The sequence below is a fragment of the Phyllostomus discolor genome, chromosome 6 (genome assembly GCF_004126475.2).
Source record: "Phyllostomus discolor isolate MPI-MPIP mPhyDis1 chromosome 6, mPhyDis1.pri.v3, whole genome shotgun sequence".
Lineage (NCBI taxonomy): Eukaryota > Metazoa > Chordata > Mammalia > Chiroptera > Phyllostomidae > Phyllostomus > Phyllostomus discolor.
The window spans coordinates 75,896,605-75,918,937 of NC_040908.2; the positions used below are offsets into that span (position 1 = coordinate 75,896,605).

Below are 22,333 nucleotides of genomic sequence, written 5' to 3' on the forward strand. Positions count from 1 at the left end.
AGAGGGAGGCTCTCAACATATTCTAGCAACAATCAGAAATTAGACCAAAATAAGAGGAGGTACCCCACTCTTATTGGTCCAGTTGTGGCTGGATGTGCAAAGAAAACATTTTTAGGTCAAATCCTGGACTCTGAGAAAGAATAGTGTAACTTGTATCTTTGGAAAATTACAGTTTATGAAGTTCCTTTCAATTGGTCAAAATACTTTTCCTTCTACTTGTTATTGAAAGAATGTGGATTCTATCAGCTGTAGGTCAGCAGTCTTTCAGAGTAATTGGAGTGTTTCAGGTTTTATTCTTTGATTTAATACTATTATGGTACAAATCACATATTTTGTGGAAGTTATTGGTATGGATTCTCAGTCTTATAAAACAATGAAACAAACTGGTTGTAAAACAAAGAAAAAATTTGGAACAGGACATGCCTCATTTGTACATTTCCTAACTGTGTAATTTTCCTTGGCAAGTGTACAGACTCATCATCATTGCCATTTGATACAATTTCTCAGATTACTCCTTTGAGATACAAAAAGAACTAAGAGAAAAACACAAGATTAACTTTTTTCTCCCTAGTTTTCCCATCCTTTGGCCTCCTTCTTGTTACTTTTCAAGGGAGAGGAGCCTGATGTACTTGGGGCTGCACAGTCTCTGGGAGGGGCATTTCTAAGGAGGCGGACACTAGTTGCATTTTGTTGGACTCTTTCCAAATGTGTTAACATTCTTTATATAATTAAAGACATAGGAAAAAATGTAAGCAGAGGATAGAGGAACTGCTCTAGATTACAGAGGGAGTAGTGCACTTCCGTTATAAAAGGGAATGCCAGAGACCTCCTGCTACAGCAATCCCTGAAGAAGGTGTTTTGAAAAAAATCTTTCCTTTTTAAAGATTTTATTTATTTATTTTTAAGAAGGAGGATAGGAAGGAGAAAGAGAGGAAGAGAAACATTAATGTGTGGTTGCCTCTCTTGCAATCCCCTACTGGGAACCTAATCCACAGCCCAGGCATATGCCCTGACTGGAAATCAAACCAGCAACCCTTTGGTTTGCAGGCCAGCACTCAGTCTACTGAGCCACACCAGCCAGGGCTGAAGGAGGTGCTTTTAGTGACTATGTTCTAATTAAATCACAAATCTGAGAGACCTGTGACTTCTGAAAGGAAGACAGTGGTGTGATGTTGGTGGTAATTTACTTTAAAACACCATAGCACAGTTATAAGGTGATTAAGGTTGTTATAAGGTGTACACATAACTATGTGTATAGTTATGTGTACACTAGTTGGTTTTAACTTGCACCCTAGGAGACAGCAATAGACACCCTAATTCTGATCATGTATATACCCTCCAGGGGTTGGTTAGGTAGCATGTAATCAAATACCCACACTCCAGCTATCTTCCTCTTCAAACAACAGAGAATTTGTTAATTAGCCCAATGGAGGTTAAAAGAGCAATTTTGTTGGTAAAATTTGTTTTGTATGAGAAGGTGGGTTGGCTAAAATTTAGTGAACTTTTCACTTCTCACCCTTTGGAATGGTATGTAAGGCTTGAACTAAAAGGTCCTATGTCCATCTTCTGACTCAGAGGAATCTGGTTGCTTGATGCCAACCACAGAATTACTTCAGCATATGGCTGTGTTTTTATCTTGAGTAAACATTTAATGCCAGGTGCAGTTAGAGACCTGAGTCTTCAGTAAGTTATAGAACAGGATGTAGGACTACATTGGTCTCTCTTTCTAATAAATGTTTAATATATGTTTAAATGTGCCGCAACATTTGGTCTGTGACTTGCTTCCATTATAAGAAATTCTTTCTTGAGTGTGTGGGGAGTGGAGGAACTCACAGCCCTTTACATATTTCAAACCAGTGTTGGCAACTGGCATTTACCAAAAGGAACTTACTAGTTATGTATAATCGAATTGACTAATGTCTGTTTTCAGTAGATGTTCAGTATGAGTAGGTCACTATATGTGATTTAATATCTTTCTTTTCTGGATGTGAAGGGGATAAATTAGTCCAGTGGTCTCTGCTCTTGCATAACCACCTGTGCTTGGGAGGCTGCTAGGACAGGCCCTTCAGTTTTCTCAATCTGAAAGTAATTTCAGAATTGGGGACAGAGAGGAGAAGTGTGCCTAGTGCTGGGGTTGAATAATCCCAGAGGAAATTATAACAATTGCCATTTGAAAGATGTACATGGGCCAAGACCTGGAGATTCTTAATGTTTAAAATATGAGTGAGTATATGTGGGTTATGTCCAAGAACTTCTGTACATTTAGTAATAATAGCTGACATTTAATGAGTGCTTATGTGTGTTCCAAGCAATGTACTTAAATATATTAAACACTGGATAGTACATATTAAAAAAGGTGCTATGATTATCCCAATTTTATAGATGAATAGACTGAGACTTACTGAGATTTTTATCTTGCCCAAGGTCAAGGTTGCAGAGTTAACTAGCAACAAGAACAGGATTTGGTGTAGGACTGTCTCCAGAAGTGTGCCTAAACCACTATGTCATACCTGCTGATTCATTCACCAGACATACCCTCCCTCCTTGACCTTGTGGCAAATATTTTCCAAGCCCCACTGAGCAACAGCTGTTCTGTGGGTCTTTCTCAATACCTTCCATGAGGAACTGATCCTTCATTCTGTGTATCCCCACCGTACCCACCATGACTCCCACTGCACTTTGTGCCTATTTTCTCTACCTGTGAGTTTTTTAGGTAGGGCCATCTCCCATTCATCTCTGCAATTCCAGTGCCTGCCAGTATGTCTGACAGGGGGAGGTTCCAGTGAATGTTTCTGAAAGGAATATTTTCTTGCCATCCCTGAGGGCTCTATCTGCTGTAATGCACACAAATCCTCCTTATTATATCTGACTTCCTTCCTCAGTTTTACTCAAGATATGTGTCAGTGACCTTCCAGTCCTGGACCACAGACACTCCTATCCCTTGGGTGGAGGTCCTTTGGTCCTAGCACAGGGCTCACAGTGGCCTCTTACCTGCCAGTTCAGGCCAAGTTTCTGAGCTGATCCTGTTACCGTACAGCAAGTGGGGTACTGCTGCCTTCTGCCACCCTCTAGGCAAAATTCCGGAGGCAAAGGTTTGGTGGTAAAGGAAAGGAGTCTTTATTTAAAAGCTACACAATTTTGGGATAACAGCTTTCTACATGTATTAGTCACTTAAGCCTATGAATTAAGGCTAAACTCTTTAGCTCTTTAATTACAGCTTTAATCACTTAACCTATTAATTAAGGCTAAACTCTTTCACATCTGAGTTCTCCCATCATTCCCTGTTAGTAGTTAATTATCTTATTTCTACAGGATTAGTTTACAAACTAAAACAACAAAAGATACAAAAGCTATGCAATTTTGGAAGAATGGCAGGCTTCTGCCTCAGAGCTCATTCCCTCTAGAGCACCCAAAGAAGAATAACCGAACTACCTTCTGCCAGACCAGCCCTATCCTAGGCTGTGTCAGGGAGCTCCTTCCCATCCAAAATACCATTCTTTGGGTGATGCAGGCAGCTGCAGCATGCTCCTCCAGGTATCCTTGAGGAAGAGCCAGAGAGCCAGAGAGTCCTTCTTTTATTTTAAATCTTCTGGCCTATAATACCATGCGCTCTGGAGGAATTCAGCTTTTTAGCCAATCCTGCCCTAGACTTGGGCAACCTTCTCCTATGGCTCCTCCTTACACCTCCCCAATGATATGATCAGATACCCCTGTATGAATCCCTCTGATCCTCGTTGGCTCTGGGTGAAGAGGTTTCACTCAATTCCCAGGCACCCCGTGGGGGATTTATTTGACTTCTACTTTTGGGTTTTGTCCTAATTAACAGTCGCATTTTGTCAGGAATCCGTTTGTCAAAACCAGACTGACATTTTGGTGTTTTTCTTTTCCTCTTGTTACTGGCGGTGTTGGTGGTGAAATTGGACCTCTGCTCTTGGGTTTGGCAAAGAGAGAACGGAGAAACAAGAACACAGATTGTAAGAGGTTTATTTACAAAGTTACACAGGTAATAGAAGTTAGCCAGTGGGGCTCCATAGATTCAGGAAATAAGTTATAGAAGCAAGTTCATAAGCCCTTCTAGGGCTCTGGAGCTTAGGAGAAGGAAAGGCAAAGGTAACACTACTTGAGGATAAGAAGAGGGAGAAGGGAAAGGCACAGGGCATCATTCCTGAGAGGGAGAGTTCACTGGGTCCTTTGCCTTCAGGGTTTCAAACCCTGGGAGCTTAGGGTAGGTCTTAGGGGGAGGATCTCAGTAATTCTATGCTGATGCACTAAAATAAATTTTATTCCCTCCCCCACCCCACTTTACTCATCCTTGGGTGTGACTGGCACAAATGGTACTAATTGGATTTTTATCTACCTTTCTGAGTAGGGTAATTTAAGCTATTTACCCTTGGAGAAATGTAAACCATTTACTTTTAAGTATCCTCCATTAGGGAAGATAGAATTTTGGGATTCACTAGATGGCTGTAAACTGCTTGGCTATTTAACTGTTTAACTACCTGTCTCAGTTTACCTAGGACACCTGCACTGGCTTACTAGCCTTCCTCAGTCTTGCTTGCATGTTGTATATTTAACTGCCTTCCTGCAGAGATGACTTGGAGGCCCCCCACCCTGTTCAAGGCCAGTTACCCTGTGTCTATTTCTACACCAGCTCTGAGGAAATACTCATTTTTAAAACTCTACTTCCACATTTCTTTTAGATTTTCCATACTATCACCTACCAGGTTTCCCAGCTTTTCAATTCTCAGAACAAACGCGACTGGTTTCATTCCTGGTAGGGGGCCTGCAGGACTCCCCTCCTGTCCATCCATATTTTTGTGCCCTCAAGGGGCACCCAGTGTTGAGTTCAGTCTGATATTTGCCTCAGGATCCTACAAACGGCACTACCTCTTTAGCAGCTCCCTCGGATCCCTTACCAGACCATCAACGTGCGCTAAACATTTAAAAAATCGGACAATTATTTTTAACTTTTAATGCTACTTTTGAGTTATGTAAACATTTTTCTTGTTATTTTAAGTGTTATGTTATTCCAAACACACCTGGGTTTTCTGGAGTGCATTCTGTCCTGCCAAAGATAAATGCCTTAGGTCCGTCATCCTGCAGCTGTGGAGTACCAGCGGTCTTTCCCCTCTCTCCTCCTGGGCTCAGGATGTTGAGCCATCCCGAGAGGCCTCCCAGCAGGGGAGGAGGAGGCACCAGAGCCCTGGAGCCCTCCGCAGCCTGGTGGGGTGGGGAGGAGGACCTGTCAGCAGGGATTGGATTTCCTCTTTTGTTCCGGAACTGTGCTCTGGAGAGGCCAGGACTCCGACACCAGGAAGGCCCCGGGGAGCCTGCGCGGAGTGGAAGCGGCCAAGGGCAGACCAAGACTAGGCTCTAGCGGGCCAGTGGGCGGTGTCTGGGTGGGGCAGCGTGGGGCGGGCTTAGCTGGGAGAGCTGGGTAGGGCTAGCTCTTCCAGCGTTGCTCCCAGGACGCTAGGCAGACTGTGGTCGCTACTGCCTCTCCCCGAGCAGGTTTGGCCTTGCGCGGCCAGCAGCCCGGGCAATGTAAGCCGGAGCCCACGGGCGCGGCCAGACCGCTGCCATGTGGCTCAAGCCCGAGGAGGTGCTGCTGAAAAACGCCCTGAAGCTTTGGATGACTCAGAAGAGCAGCTGCTACTTCATCCTGCAGCAGCGCCGGGGGCACGGAGGGGGTGGCGGCCGCCTCACTGGTAAGGGGCGCGCGCCTGGGCAGGGAGAAGGGTGCTGCGGCCGGGCCCTAGACCTCGGTCTTCGCTGGACAGAATCGCAGGTGGCGATTTCACGGGAGAGCCTGGGCCGGGCGGCTCTGTTTGGGCATGTTTTCCTTTTTTTTTTCATTTCTCGTGCAAGCCCCCGTTGTGGTTGTGGCAAAAGGACTTGTGGGCTCGTGCATTTTCCCAGGCGAGTTAGGTGCCCTCACTGCCTGGCCCAGTGACCTCTTTTAGGTCAAACTTGGCTCAGGAATCCGAGAAGAAACGCTGGCTGGAGCGTGACCGGAGGGAGCGAGGGCCATCCGGGTTGGAGCTGTGGGATGCGCCCTTGGCCTGCACTGACTCCGCCACCTGAACACTCCCGAGGCTGCAGGTGGTGTCGCTGCTGGGAATATACCGCCAGCCCACTGCTGGGTGCAGTTTAGGAGGCCCTGGCATTCTGGGACTACGGGTAGTACCGGAACAGGTGGGGTGGGGACGGCCTCCACTCCCGGGGGGAACCCGAGGCCGAGCAAATCCCAAACTCACGGTCTTTGCATAATTAAGCATGTCTGTTCAGTACACCCTTCAGTTTCTTCCAAGGAAAGATAGGACAAAACTCAGGCCTGTAAAATTTATGAAAAACAAAGTATTTCTCCCCTAAAAGTTATCCACCACCCTCATTGAAAATCAAGCATTTGTAAAAATGGTTTATAATTTTTTAATTTAATTTATTAGGGTGAGATTGGTTAATAAAATTACATAGGTTTCAAGTGTGCAATTCTGTATATTATATTGTGTTCATCACCCAAAGTCAAGTCTCCTTCAGTCACAATTTGTCCCCCTTATGCTCTCTTCTACTTGCCCACCCTCTTTCCCTCTGGTAGTCACCATATTCTTGTATGTATTCTATTTGGGGAAATTGAGTCCAGCGTGTATTGGCTGGAACACCTGTTTAAACCGTCCGGGGGAGTCCTGAACTGTGTGGCTCAGTTGGTTGGGCCTTGCAAATGGGTTCATTCCCTGTCAAGGCACATGCTTGGGTTTTGGGTTCAGTGGGCAATCTGGGTGGGTAGGACTGATGGATTGATATTTCTCTTTCACATTGATGTTTCATTCTTTATTTCACATTGATATTTCTCTGCCTCTCTTCCTCCCCTTCCTCTCACTCTAAAAACAAACAAACAAACAAACAAACAAATAAATAAATAAATGCCAATGGAGGAACAATCAATGGAATCTTCAAATTTTGGAATCTGAATCTTAGATTTTCTTGCCATCACATCCTTCCTTATACAGAGGAGGACACCAGTGCTAGAAATTGAGGTCAAGGGACCAAGGGTGATTCCTTGGGCTCATCACCAATTCTGCTGCCCTCTTATTCAGGGAGAGGCCCTCTTACTAAATAAAGTCTGGGGAAATGTTATCAGATCAGTCAGTTGGCTCTGAACCTGCAGGACCAAGTGTAAGTTACCCTTTTGTACTTTAGACTCAGAGGAGGGAAAGCAGGCAGAAGGATTCCTTGAGCAGGGCAGTGTCATAAATCTCCAGCAATGGGTGGGAGTTTATCTGATTCTGGATGGGAGAGTGATGGGTAGTTGAGGTAATTAGATGAAAGGGATAATAGGGTGATCTGTTGTTATGGTCTGCAGTAGGGATAGTTTGGGCAGCAGATGTGTGTGCTCTTGGAGCTGCTTTAAGCTCTGAGGGAGGCAGTTAGAGGCAGGAGGCCATAGGGGCCTTGTTGGGCCCCTGAACAGCACATTAACACTTGATGCCTTGAGCTCTTAGGAAATGGTGGTTGGTGATGCCTTGTGAGGCCCATCAGAGGCAAAGGGGCCAGAGGAGGGGTTTGTCCCCATCACCCCACAACAGTATATCTTAATTTTTGGTGCATTAAGCACAGTACTTGGCCTTTAAATGGTGTCCTTTCATAGAGGGTGAGGACAGGGCTTGAAGATTTGTAAAATGGGAAAATAGAAGGAACATTTGTCCAGTAAGTACTTTCATTCACTTAGTTCACCATACACTGACTGTGGGACGCTTGCACAGCTCCTTTGGAATAAAGAACTTCAGGTTATTCATCTGGCAGGAGAGAGAGCCAGACAGGAAGGGCAGAGCCTTAGATCAAATGCCTGATTGAGATTCAGGCCAGCTTTTCATCAGAAGAGCTTGCTTTGTTGTGTAGAGTCTATCTGTGAGGAACTCAAAATGAGATGGTCCGCCTCATAGTGCATTCCAAAATCAATCAGGTCTCATGTTGTCACTGATACTTTGCTTTATTAGAACCTCCTGTTGACTGTAAAAGGATGACAGCTCTTGGGCAGCTGAGTACTACCTTTGGGCATTTAGCCTGGCAGCAAGTAACATGGCTGTGTAGATTGTGCCTCTGAGTTGCCACATCCCCTGGTCCTAATGGGAATGTTGTGAAATCAAAACTGATGTGGCAAGGGAGCAACTCCATGTTGGTGGTTGTTTTCAGAAATTTTAGAATTCTAATTTGGCAGATTTTCAGCAATTTATTTTAAAGGTTTAAAACTTAGACTGAGTTTATCTATGAAAATATTGTTCACTAACACAATGCATGTTCTGACCAGTTCTAGGTTTTTCTTTGGAGAGAATCAAGTAGAGATGATTAAGAGGGGTTGGAAATAAAATGTAAGGGAGCAGTAATGAAGAAGTATCACCTTTCTTTTACTGCAATGCTGAATTTGTGATTAGCTTAAACATATGAGATCTCATTAGCATTTAAAGTATTCTAGCAAGTTTTTTTTCCTTCATTTTGTGAATGAGCTCAATCAATTCTGTAGTCATCCCGATTACCAGTGTTCTGAACTCTGCATCAGAAAGATTGTCTACGTCCTCATTGCTTAGCTCTTTTTCTGGAGTTTTGATCTGTTCTTTCATCTGGGCCATATTTCTTTGTCTCGGTGCACCTGTTATGTTGTAAGGGGCAGAGCCTTAGGTATTCACTGGGGTGGGGCAACCCTCTTTGCTGTGTTGTGGTGCTGTCTGTGGGGGAGGGATCTGAGAGGGAACAATGCTGCTGGCTTGCTCTGCTTCAGCCCCACTTTGCAACAAACTTTCCTGTGAGACTGGGAGTTTCCCCCACTTTCGAACCCCCCAAAAGATTCCACAGCTAGAGGTTTTGAGTCCTCAGTTTCCTAGTCAGCCAGCCCCTCCTCACCCTTGCAGTTTGCCACCTTGCTGTGGGTCTTCTCTGCCTGGATGCTGGTCTCTGCTCCTCCTAACAGTCTGGATGAATGTTTCTTTAACTCCTTGGTTGTCAGAGTTCCATGCAGTTTGATTTTCTGGCAGTTCTGATTTTTATTGTTTTTAAATTGGTTGTTATCCTTCTTTGTTTTTGCAAGGAAGTGAAGCATTTCTACTTACTCCTCCATCTTGGTGGGAACTCCTCCATTGTTTGGTTTTGTATGCATTTATAACTTTATACAACACGAGTTGTACTTTGTATTTTTCTGAAGCCTGTTTTCCCACCACCCCTGTTATATTTTACATATATACATGCATTTATATACAGTCGTATTTTGGTATCTGTGGGGTATTCATCTGTGAATACCAAAATTCACAGATGCTTAAGTCCTTTATATAAAATAATGTAGTATTTGCATGTAACCTACTCACATTCTCCTATATACTTCTCTTTTTTACTTTATTTTTATTGTTGACCCCACTACAAATGCCCCCATTTGCCCTCCCTGCCCCCCTGCTGTTACCACTCTACACCAAGTCCCTGCTCCCCCTACCCCTTTTCCTCTGGCCATCACCACACTATTGTCTATGTCTATGTCTAATGCATATATGTTCTTTGGCTAATCCCTTCACCTTCTTTCTTTCAGTCCCCCAAACCCCCATCCCCCTGACAGCTGTCAGTCTGTTCCGTATATACATGTGTGAGTGTCTATTTTATCAGTTTATTTTGTTCATTAGATTCCACATATAAATGAGATCATATGACTGGCTTATTTCACTTAGCACAATAATCTCTAGGCCCATCCATGTTATCACAAAAGGTAAGGGTTCCTTCATTTTTATTGCTGCCTAGCGTTCCATTGTGTAAATGTATCACACCTTTTTTATTCACTCATCTACTGATGGTCACTAAGGCTATTTCCAGATCCTGGCTATTGTAAATAACACTGGTATAAATTTTTTCAAATTGGTGTTTCGGGATTCTTAGGATATATTCCCAGAAGTGGGATTGCTGTGTCAAAAAGCAGTTCCATTTTTAATTTTTGAGGAAATGGCATACTATTTTGTACAGCGGCTGTACCAGCCTTCTTTCTCACCAACAGTGCACTAGGGTTCCCTTTTCTCTACATCTTCATCAGCACTTGTTGTTTGTTGATTTATTGATGATAATCATTCTATCAGGTATGAGATATCTCAACATGGTTTTAATTTGCATCTCTCTGATGATTAGTGATGTTGAGCATTTTTTCATATGTTTATTGGCCATCTGTATGTTCTCTTTGGAGAAGTGTCTATTAGAGTCCTTTGCTTATTTTTTTTTTAATTAGATTCTTTGTCTTCCTGGTGTTGAACAGTGTAAGTTCTTTATATATTTGGGAAATCAACCCGTTATCACATGTCTCAGTGGAAGATATATTCTCCCAAATGGTAGACTCCCTTCCATTTTGTGAGTCATTTGTTTCTTTTGCTGTGCAAAGCTTTTTAGTTTGATGTAGTCCCATTTATTTACTTTTTCCTTTGTTTCCCTTACTTGAAGAGGTATATTGGCAAAAATATGGCTACATGAGATGTTTGAGATTTTGTGACTATATTTTCTTGTAGGATTTTTATGGATTCATAGCTTACACTTAAGCTTTTTATCCATTTTGAGTTTATTCTTGAGTATGGTGTAAGTTGGTGGTCTAGTTTCATTATTTTGCATATACCTGTCCAATTTTTCCCAACACCATTTATTGAAGAGACTGTCTTTACTCCATTGTATTCTCTTGCCTCCTCTGTCAAATGGTAATTGACCATAAAGGCATGGGTTTATTTCTGGGCTCTCTTTTCTGTTCCATTGATCTATATGCCTATTCCTATGACAACACCAGGCTTTTTGATTACAATGGCCTTGTAGTTTGATATCTAGTATTGTGATACCTCCAAATTAGTTCTTTTTTTTCAAGATTGCTGAGGCTATTTGGGGTCTTTTTGGTTTCAAATAAATTCGTGATATTAGTTTTAGATCTGCAAAATATGCCATTAGTATTTTGTATAGGAATTGCATTGGAAAAAAGAAATTACATTGAAAAAAATCCACAGATTGCTTTTCCTATGCAATCCTTGGGTAGTATGGACATTTAAATTATGTCAGTTCTTCCAATCCATGAACGAGGCATATACTCCCACTTATTTGTACCTTCCTCGGTTTTTTCAGTGTCCTATAGTTTCTGAGTACAGGTCTTTTATGTACTTGATTAAATTTATTCGTAGGTGTCTTATTATTTTTTTTTGCAATAATAAATTGGATTGTTTTCTTAATTTCTTTTTCTGATAGTTCATTATTGGTATATAAGAATGCCTCTGATTTCTGAATATCAATTTTGTATATTGCTTCTTTGCCAAATTCATTTATTAGATCTAGTAGTATGGTTCTTTTTGGTGAATTCTTTAGGGTTTTTTATATACAATATCATGTCATCTGCAAATAATGGCAGTTTTACTTCCTCCTTTCCAATTTGGATGCCTTTTATTTCTTCTTGTCTGATCACTGTGGCTAGGACTTCCTATACAATCTTGAATAAGAGTGGTGAAAGTAGACATCCCTGTCTTGTTCCGGATCTTAAGGTAAGTGCTTTTAGTTTTTGCCCATTGAGTATAATGTTGGCAGTGGGTTTTTCATATATGGCCTTTATTATGTTGAGTTATGATCCTTCTATTCCCACTTTGCTGAGAGGTTTTTCCATAAATGGTTGCTGGATTTTATCAAAGGGCTTATCTGCATCTATTGATATGATCGTGTGATTTTTGTCTGTCATTTTCTTTATGTGATGAATCACATTTATGGATTTGTGAATGTTGTACCAACCTTGCATTCCCAGTATAAATCACACTTGATCATGACATATGATATTTTCAATGTATTGCTATGTTTAGCTTGCTAATATTTTGTTGAGTGTTTTAGTGTCTATGTTCATCAGAGACATTGGCCCATAATTTTTTTCTTTATAGTGTCTTCATCTGGTTTTGGGATTAGGATAATAACTGGCCTTGTGAAAACACCTTGGAAAGCTTCCCTTCTCTTGAATTGTTTGGAATAGTTTACATAGGATCAGTGTTAGTTCTTCATTGAATGTTTGGTAAAAATTACCTGTGTTACCATCTAGTCTAGGACTTTTCTTTCCTGATAGTTTTTTAAATATTTTTAAAAATTAATTAATTAATTAATTAATTGTTGTTCATTACAGTTTTCTGCCTTTCCCCCTCCTCCTCCCCACTACCACAGCCCTCTCCACCTCTTGCCCTGTTTCCACCACCCTTGTTATTGTCCATGTGTCCTTTGTAATTGCTGCTGTAAACCCTTCACCCTTTTCCCGCATTATCCCCCTTTCCCACCCGGCAGTTCCCCCTCTCCCCTCTGGTCACTGTCAGCCTGTTCTCTGTTTCAGTGTCTTTGGTTATATTTTGCTTGGTTGTTCATTTTGTTGATTAGGTTCCAGTTAAAGGTGAGATCACATAGTATTTCTCTTTCACCTCCTGGCTTATTACTTAGCATAATGCTCTCCAGTTCCATCCATGCTGTGGCAAAGGGTAGGAGCTCCTTCTTTCTTTCTGCTATGTAATTCCATTGTGTAAATGTACCATAGTTTTTTGATCCATTCATTTACTGATGGATGCCTAGGTTGCTTCCAGCACTTGACTACTGTAAGTTGTGCTGCTATGAACATTGAGGTACATAGGTTCTGTTGAATTGGTGTTTCAGGGTTCTTAGCATATAATCTTAGCAGTGGAATTGCTGGGTCAAAAGACAGTTCTATTTTTAGTTTTCTGAGGAAATTCCCTACTGTTTCCCATAGTGGATGTACAAGTTTGCATTCCCACCAACAGTGTACTAGGGTTCCCTTTTCTCCACAACCTCTCCAACACTTGTTGTTTGTTGCTTTGTTTATGATGGCCATTCTGTCTGGTGTGAAGTGGTATCTCATTGTGGTTTTAATTTGCATCTCTCTGATAGCTAGTGATATTGAGCATCTTTTCATTTGTCTCTGGATTCTCTGTATGTCCTCCTTGGAGAAGTGTCTGTTGCAGTCCTTTGCCCATTTTTTAACTGGGTTGCTTGTCTTCCTGGAGTAGAGTCATGTAAGTTCTTTATATATTTTGAGAATCAATCCCTTGTCTGTGTTATCATTGGCAAATATGTTTTCCCATACAGTTGGGTCCCTTTTCATTTTAATGCTGTTTTCTTTAGCTTTGCAGAAGCTTTTTATTTTGATGAGATCCCATTTGTTTATTCTTTCCTTTATGTCCCTTGCTCTAGGGGACATATCAGTGAAAATATTGCTGTGTGGAATATCTGAGATTTTCCTACCTATGTTCTCCTCTAGGACTTTTATGGTGTCACAACTTATATTTAAATCTTTTATCCGCCTTGAATTTATTTTTGTGTATGGTGTAACTTGGTGATCGATCATTTTTTTGCATGTAGTTGTCCAGATCTCCCAACACCATTTGTTGAAGAGGCTCTTTTTACTCCATTTTATGTTGCTGCCCCTTTGTCAAATATTAATTGACTGTAGAGAGTTGTGTTTATTTCTGGGCTCTCTCTTCTGTTCCATTGGTCTATCTGTCTGTTTTTATTCCAGTACCAGACTGTTTGGATTACAGAGGCCTTGTAATACAGTTTAATATCAGCTATTGTGATCCTTCCCACTTTGCTCTTCTTTCTCAAAATTGCAGCAGCTATTCAGGTTTGTTTATGGTTCCATATAAATTTTTAAAGTGTTTGTTCTATGTCTGTGAAATATGTCATTGGTATTTTAATAGGTATTGCATTGAGTCTGTAAATTGCTTTGGGTAATATGGACATTTTGATGATGTTAATTCTTCTAATCCATGAACACAGTATATGTTTCCAGTTGTTTGTGTCTTCTTTGATTTCTTTCTTCAGTGTTGTGTAGTTTTCTGAGTACAGGTCTTTTACATCCTTGGCTGGGTTTCTTCCTAGGTATTTTATTTTTCTTGCTGCTATATCAAATGGGAATTTTCCCCTGATTTTTGCTTCTGATGTTTCATTGTTGGTATACAAAAATGCCTTTGATGTCTGTATATTGACTTTGTATCTCGCTGTTTTGCCAAATTCATTTATTAGGTCAAGCAGTTTTTTGGTGGAGTCTCTAGGATTTTCTATGTACACTATCATGTCATCTGCAAACAATGACAGTTTTTCTTCCTCCTTTCTGGATGCCTTTTATTCCCTTTTCTTGTCTGATTGTTGTGGCTGGGACTTTCAGTACTATGGTGAATAGGAGTGGTGAAAGTGTGCATCCTTGTCTTGTTCCTGATCTTAGTAGGAAAGCTCCAAGTTTTTGTCCATTCAGTTGTAATGTTGGCTGTAGATCTCTCATATATAGCCTTTATTATGTTGAGGAATGCTCCCTCCATTCCCACTTTGCTGAGTGTTTTAATCATAAATGGGTACTGTAGCTTATCAAATGCTTTTTCTGCATCTATTCATATGATCATGAGATTTTTGTCTTTCATTTTGTTTATGTGACGTATTACATTTATTGATTTGCGAATATATTGTACTATCCTTGCATCCCTGGGATGAATCCCACTTGGTCATGGTGTATGATCTTTTTAATGTATTGTTGGTTGTGGTTTGCCAATATTTTGTTGAGGAGTTTAGCATCAATGTTCATCATTGATATTGGCCTGAAGTTCTCTTTCTTTATTGTGCTTTATCTGGTTTTGTGATTAGGATGATGCTGGCTGCATAAAAAGATTTTGGGAGTCTTCCATCATTTTGGATTTTTTGGAATTTTATGTGATGGATAGGGGTGAGCTGTTCCTTAAATGCTTATCGAATTGTCCCCTCATACCATCTGGTCCAGGGTTTTTGTGTGTTGGGAGTTTTTTGATTACTCCTTCATTTTCGTCTGCTGTTATTGGTCTGTTCAGGTTTTCTGCTTCTTCTTTATTCAGTTTTGGAAGATTATATTTTTCTAGAAATTTGTCCATTTCACCTAGGTTTTCAAATTTCTTGGCATACAGTTGTTCATAGTAATTTCTTACAACCCTTTGTTTTCTGTGGTTTTGTAATCTTTCCTCTTTCCTTTCTGATTGTGTTTATTTGGGTCCTTTCTCTTTTTTTCTTGATGAATCTGCTTAAAGGCTTGTTGATTTTGTTTATTTTTTTAAAGAACCAGCTCCTGGATTCATTGATCCTTGGAATTGTGGTTTTAGTCTCTATGTCACTTAATTCTGCTCTGATCTTGGTTATTTCCTTCCTTCTGCTTGCTGTGGGCTGTCTTTGTTGTTGTTCCTTGAGTGCCTGTAGGCATATGGTTAGGTTGTTTATTTGAAATGTTTCTATTTTTTTTTTAGGTAGGCCTGTATCGGTGTGAACCTCCCTGTCAGGACTGCCTTCACTGTGTCCCATAAGCTTTGGGTTATTTTGAGTTCATTTTCATTTGTTTCCAGAAACTTTTTGATATCTTCCCTAATCCCATTCTTGACCCATTCATTGTTTAATAGCATGCTATTCAATCTCCATGATGTTGAATGTTTTGTTTTTCTTTTTCCCCCTTAGGGTTGGTTTCTAGTTTCAGTCCCTTGTGGTCAGAGAATATTCTTGGAATCATTTCAGTTTTGTTGAATTTGTTGAGGCTTGTTTTGTGTCCTATCATGTGGTCTATCTTTGAAAATATTCCATGCGCATTTGAAAAGAGTGTGTATTTAGCTTCTTTGGGATGAAGGGCTCTATGTACATCAGTTAAGTCTATTTCATCTAGGGCACTTTTTAGTGCCACAATATCTTTGTTGATATTTGTTTGGAAGATCTATCCATTTTTGACAGTGGGGTGGTAAGATCCCCTCCTATAATTGTGTTACTGTCAATATCTTTTTGAAGTCCTACAAGGTGTTTTTTTTTTTATGTGTTTGGGTGCTCCTATGTTGGGTGTGTGTGTATATATATATATATATATATATATATATATAAATATATATAATGTTTATGTCTTCTTACTGGACTCTTCCCTTGAGTATTATGAAGTGACTTTCTGTGTCTCTTTTTATGGCTGTTTTTTTGAAGTCTGTTTTTTCTGATATGAGTATTGCTATCCTGAATTCTTTTTCTTGTCCATTTTCTTGGAAAATTTGTTTCTAGCCCTTCACTTTCAGTCTGTGTAGGTTTTTTGTTCTGAAGTGGGTCTCTTGTAGGCAGCATAAGTGTGGGTCTTGTTTTCTTCCCGTTCCTCCATTCTGTGTCTTTTGATGGGGCATTTAATCCTTTTAGGTTTAAGGTTATTATTGATAGGTATTTATTTACTCATTGCCATTTTTTCATACCAGTCAGTGTTCCTCTCTCTTTCACTGTTTTTCTTCTGTTCTTAAAGCAGACCTTTTAGCATCTCTTGCAGAGCTGGTTTGGAGGAGGTACATTCTTTGAGGCTTCTTTTGCCCCAGAAGGCCCTTATTTGGCCCTTCATTTTAATTATGAGCCTTCCTGAATAAAGTAGTCTTGGCTGCAAGTCCTCTGGTTCTCATTACTTGGAATATTTCTTGCCATTCTCTTCTGGCTGGAGCATTTCCACTGAGAGGTATTCTGCTAGTCTTATTGGGGCTCCCTTGAATGTTACTTCCTGGTTTTTCCCTTGCTGCCTTTAAGATTCTCTCTTTATCTTAGAATTTTGCCATTTCAATTATGGTGTGTCTTGAAGTGGGCCTCTTTGGGTTCATCTTGATTGGGACTCTCTATGTTTGCTGGATTTGTGTGACTTTTCCTCTCATCAAATTAGGGAAGTTTTCCATCATTACTTTTCCAAACAGGTTTGCTATCCCTTGATCTTCTTCTTCTCTTTCTGGTATTCCTATTATATGGATATTATTATGTTTCACATTGTCCTGCATTTCCCTTAACCCCTCTTCATTTTTTCTGAGCTTCTTTTCCCTTTCTTGCTCATTCTGTGTATTTCTTTTCCTACCTTGTCTTCTAGCTCGCTGATCTGATCCTTCTCTTCATCAGTCCTGCTTTTGATTACTTCTACTGTGTTCTTCAATTGAGAAATCGTATTCTTCATTTCCATTTCCTCTTGGCCCTTGTTGATAGTTTCTATTTCCTTTTTCATGTTGGTATAGTTTGCAGTGAGTTCATTGTAGTTTCCCTGTAGTTTCTGGTAATTCTCTGTGAGCTCATTTAGCTTCCTGATAACCATTGCTTTGAACTCAATATCTGATAGTTGAGTTGCCTCTGTTTCATTTATCATTCTTTCTGAGGCTTCCTCTTTCCTTTCATTTGGGGATTGTTTCTTTGTTTTTCCATTGTTTGTGAGACTCTTCTTGTTGGCCTCAGCTTCTTAACTGATGTGTTATGGCTCCCTGGTTTTATGGTGTGAATTTCTATGGTAGAATGCCTGTGAGATTCAGTGGTGCAGTCTCCTTGATCTCCTGAGCTCACTGGTCTTGGGTTGTCATTAATGTTGGATGTCTGTATGTCTTTGGGTTGGTTGTTGTTGGGTCTTTCTTTGGTTAGTCCTTTCCACCAGCTGGTTAACTGAGGGTTGCTCTGTCATCCATCTCTTGTATTCTATTGTACTGATGTGGGCAGGTTTTATTGAAGCAGGTTCTTCCATGTGCACAAGGTTTTGAGGATTCTCTCTTTCTCTTATTCACTTGTTTGTTCTAAGTAATTTGTCCACCATTTAGTTGTATTTCCTGATAGGTCCCAGATTGAGTTAGTGTGGCTTCCAGTCCCTCCTTCACCTTTTTCTGTTGTTGTCTGTTGGTGATTCCTTTGTTGGTGGCTTTCCTCTTCCATCAGGTATCCTGGTGTTCACAGCTTCCACCTACTGTTTTTTGTGATTCATTGGAGGGGGGAGGCAAAATGGTTTAAGACAGTAGGAATGTATTCTATGATATTTACAGTAGCAGCCAGTAGAGAAGAGGTAGGAGATCCTTTGGTTATGTATAGTGTTAGTTCCACCCAGCTAGCCACTTTTTAGAAAGGGTGGGAAGAAGATAAGACTCTTGTTGGGGAGGGAGGGACTGTGAGTTGAATCTAGAAATCAGTGAGCTTGTGGGAGTCAGATTCTGAGGTAAGGTGAAATGAGGGATAGAAAATAGGTGAGTCTGAGATAACAGAGTTAACCATAATAGTAATCGAGTTCAGGAAACAGTGAAGTGGGCCAAGATCTGGGAAGGGTGCTGTGTAGTATTTACAATTGTATGGAATAGGAATTATTTCCAATAATAATGGAGCAGTAATCATATGACAGAATCTATGTGCTCTGGTAACAAGTATAGGAAGTATAGGACCTTGTGTAGTGTGCTAATGGAACACAAGTGACGTGAAAGACAGTAAATTAGCAATACACTATGAAAGAGAGACAAGGGAAACCAGTCAAACAATGCAATTTAACAAGCAAGCAAAGAAGACTAAGCAGAAAGAAGAGGAATACAAAAATACTATTGAAATAAAAGATGTAAGAATAATGAAAAAATAATAATATAAATATGCTATAACTTGCAGGTTTTCTGTAGTAGCAAAGTGAAAGTTGTCTTACTGTCTCAGCTGTTGGGATGACCCCTCTTTGGGTCCAGCTCTAGTCTTTTCACAGTTCCAGGTTTTTTGTCTCACTTATAGGAATTGAAGGGGAAGGGGAAGGGGTAGGTGAGATTAAATGGGAAAGAAAAGAAGAAGGAATAAAACAAGAATGAATGAAAGAGAGGAAAAAGGAGTTGAAAGATAAAAAAGTAATACAAATAAAAAATAAAGAATTACTTAAAAGAAAAAAGCCTTTTGCTGGCTTCAAAGTGGTCAAACTAGTTTTGTTGGTCTTCCTGGCTGCAGCAGGCTGAGGGGCGATTGGTTTAGTTTTTCTCTATTCCTGATCCACACTTAGTTAGCCTCCAGCCCAATTCCCCAGCAGCCTTTCTTCCCTCAGGTTCCACAGGTTCTGACATGCACTCTCTCCGGGGCTATAAGTGTGAGCTCTGGGTGCCTTTCCCCAGGGCTTTGGGTGTAGGTGCCAGGCCTTCTTCAGAACGCACTCTCCCCGTGTTGCAGGCATGAGAGCTAGGCCAGGTGGCCTCCAGTCCCTCAGGTTGTGGTGTGCACTCTTCCCAGGGCTACGGGAGTGTGTATAGAGCCTTCCGAGCCACCTTGGTAGCGAGGTGTGGCTGGGTGGTGAGTAGGCTGGAGTGGCTGCTGCAGAAGAGTGCCCCAAACAGCTGCCAAATGTCTATTTTTTCAGTTTTTCTTTTTGAGAAATTCCTCAAGCCTGCCTCTCCATGCAAGGGCCTGGCCTCTCGCACAGCCCAGTTCTCCAGCCAGACTGGGGACTATCCGGGTCATGGTCCATCACAGCCCAACTCTCAACTCTCCCCAGCTGGTGTCCACAGACTCCATGGGTGCTCACAGCCCCTGTGTGTTTGCCACTTAGTCTTTATTCCCCTTTCTGTGAGTTCAAGCAACCAGATCTCTCCCCATACTGCTCAATCCTTGTTTGGCAGGGGAGGGAGTGAGCCATTGACCCAGCTCTCTTCCAAGAACCTTGTGGCAGACCTGGAGGGTGCCTGGCCTGGGGCTGCAGCTGCCCTGGTCCCCACACTCTTCCCAGGGACCTTATTGTCCTGAAGCACTCTCCTTACCATCTGGTGTTTCTTTTCTTTTTTTTTTTTAATTTTTATTTTATTACTATTTTTTTTAAATTTTATTTTAATCATTGTTCAAGTACAGTTTTCTGCCATTTACTCCCAATCCAGCCCCCCTCCCAACCCTCCCCACTTCCCTCCCATTACCACCCTCCCCCTTAGTTTATGACCATGTGTCCTTTAAATTTGTTCCCGTGAACCCTTCCCACTCTCCCCTGAAATTCCCTCTGCTCTCTTCTGTGGGCAATGTCAGCCTGACGTCTATTTCAGTGTCTTTGGTTATATTTTGCTTGTTTCTTTGTTTTGTTGTTTAGAACCCGGTTAAAGGTGAGATCATATGGTATTTGTCTTTCACTGCCTGGCTTGTTTTGCTTAGCATAATGTTTTCCAGCTCCATCCAGGCTGTTGCAAAGGGTAGGGGCTCCTTCTTTCTTTCTGCTGCATAGAATTCCATTGTGTAAATGTACCATAGTTTTTTGATCCATTCATTGACTGATGGGCATCTTGGTTGCTTCCAGCATCTGGCTATTGTAAATTGTGCTGCTATGAACATTGGGATGCATAGGTTCTTTTGAATTGGTGTTTTAGTATTCTTTCAGGATAGAGTCCCAGCAGTGGAATTGTAGGGTCAAAAGGCAGATCCATTTTTAGTTTTCTGAGGAAGTTCCATACTGCTTTCCATAGTGCTTGTACCAGTCTGCAGTCCCACCAGCAGTGCACTAGGGATCCCTTTTCTCCACAACCTCTCCGACATTGATGTTTGTTGCTTTGTTTATGATGGCCATTCTGACTGGTGTAAAGTGGTATCTCATTGTGGTTTTAATTTGCATCTGTCTGATAGCTAGTGATATTGAACATCATTTCATGTGTCTTTGGATTTTCTGTATGTCCTCCTTGGAGAAGTGTCTGTTCAAGTCCTTTGCCCACTTTTTAATTGGATTCCTTGTCTTCTTAGAGTGCAGTCTTGTAAGTTCTTTATATATTTTGGAGATTAAACCCTTGTCTGAGGTATCATTGGCAAATAGGTTTTCCCATACAGTTGGTTCTCTTTTAATTTTGATACTGTTTTCTTTAGCTGTGCAGGAGCTTTTAATTTTGATGAGGTCCCATTTGTTTATTCTTTCCTTTATGTCCCTTGCTCTAGGGGACAAGTCAGTAAAAGAGTTTCTGCGTGGAATGTCTGAGATTTTCCTACCTATGTTCTCCTCTAGGACTTTAATAGTGTCACGTTTTATATTTAAGTCTTTTATCCACCTTGAATTTATTTTTGTATATGGTGTAAGTTGGTGCTCAAGATTCATTTTCTTGCACATGGCTGTCCAGTTCTCCCAGACCATTTGTTGAAGAGGCTATTTTTACTCCATTTTATGTTGCTGCCTCCTTTGACAAATATTAATTGACCATAGAGACTTGGGCTTATTTCTGGGCTCTCTGTTCTGTTCCATTGGTCCATGTGCCTGTTTTTATGCCAGTACCAGGCTGTTTTGATTACAGTGGCCTTGTAGTATAGTTTAGTGTCGGGTATTGTGATCCCTCCTAGTTTACTCTTCTTTCTCAAAATTGCAGCAGCTATTCAGGGTCGTTTATAATTCCATATAAATTTTTGAAGTGTTTGTTCTATGCCTGTGAAATATGCCATTGGTACTTTAATGGGAATTGCATTGAATGTGTAAATTGCTTTGGGTAGTATGGACATTTTGATGATATTAATTCTTCCAATCCCAAATGGTCTCAAATGGAACATGGTATATGTTTCCATTTGTTTGTGTCTTCCTTGATTTCTTTCCTGGGTGTTATATAGTTTTCTGAATACAGGTCTTTTACCTCTTTGGTTAGGTTTATTCCTAGATATTTTATATTTCTTTTTGCTATTTCAAATGGAATTTTTTCCTTGATCTCTGCTTCTGCTGTTTCATTGTTGGTGTACAGAAATGCCTTTGATGTCTGGGTATTGACCTTGTATCCCGCTGTTTTGCCAAATTCATTTATTAGGTCAAGCATTTTTTTGGTGGAGTCTATATGATTTTCTATGTACACTATTATGTGATCTGCAAACAGTGACAGTTTTGTTTCCTCCTTTCCGATTTGGATGCCTTTTATTTCTTTTTCTTGTCTGACTTCTGTGGCTAAAACTTCCAGTACTATATTGAATAGAAGTGGTGAAAGTGGACAGCCTTGTCTTGTTCCTGATCTTAGTGGAAAAGATGTTAATTTTTGCCCATTGAGTATGATGTTGGCTGTAGGTCTCTCATATATAGCTTTTATTATGTTGAGGAATGCTCCCTCTATTCCCACTTTGCCAAGTGTTTTTATCATGAATGGGTGCTGTACCTTATCAAATGCTTTTTCTGCATCAATTGATATAATCATGTGGTTTTGTCTTTGCTTTTGTTTATGTGATGTATTACATTTACTGACTTGCGAATATTGAACCAGCCTTGCATCCCTGGAATGAATCCCACTTGGTCATGGTGTATGATCTTTTTAATGTATTTTTGGATTCGGTTTGCCAGTATTTTGTTGAGGATTTTAGCGTCAATGTGCGTCAGTGATATTGGCCTGAAGTTTTCTTTCTTTGTTGTGTCTTTATCTGGTTTTGGAATTAGGATGACGTTGGCCTCATAAAAAGAGTTTGGGAGACTCCCATCTTTTTGGATTTTTTGGAATAGTCTGTGAAGGATAGGGGTTAGCTCTTCCTTAAATGCTCTGTAGAATTCTCCTGTGAAACCATCTGGTCCAGGGCTTTTGTGTGTTGGGAGTTTTTTGATTACTGCTTC

General features: G+C 40.8%; 1 protein-coding gene across 7 annotated transcripts in view; it reads left to right on the top strand.

Moving 5' to 3' along the window:
* Positions 1–5,410: 5,410 nt before the first annotated feature.
* The window catches only part of TBC1D8 (TBC1 domain family member 8), a 122,443-nt gene continuing 105,520 nt past the window's right edge, over positions 5,411–22,333 (top strand). For 2 of the 7 annotated variants that reach the window (XM_036028369.1, XM_036028368.1), the window contains exon 1: positions 5,411–5,708. In XM_036028369.1, coding sequence (XP_035884262.1) covers positions 5,582–5,708 — 127 coding nt within the window. In that variant the 5' untranslated portion in view covers positions 5,411–5,581. The remainder of the gene's footprint in view (positions 5,709–22,333) is intronic. The other 5 variants (XM_036028366.1, XM_036028365.1, XM_028514623.2 and 2 more) reach the window with 5 other exon arrangements.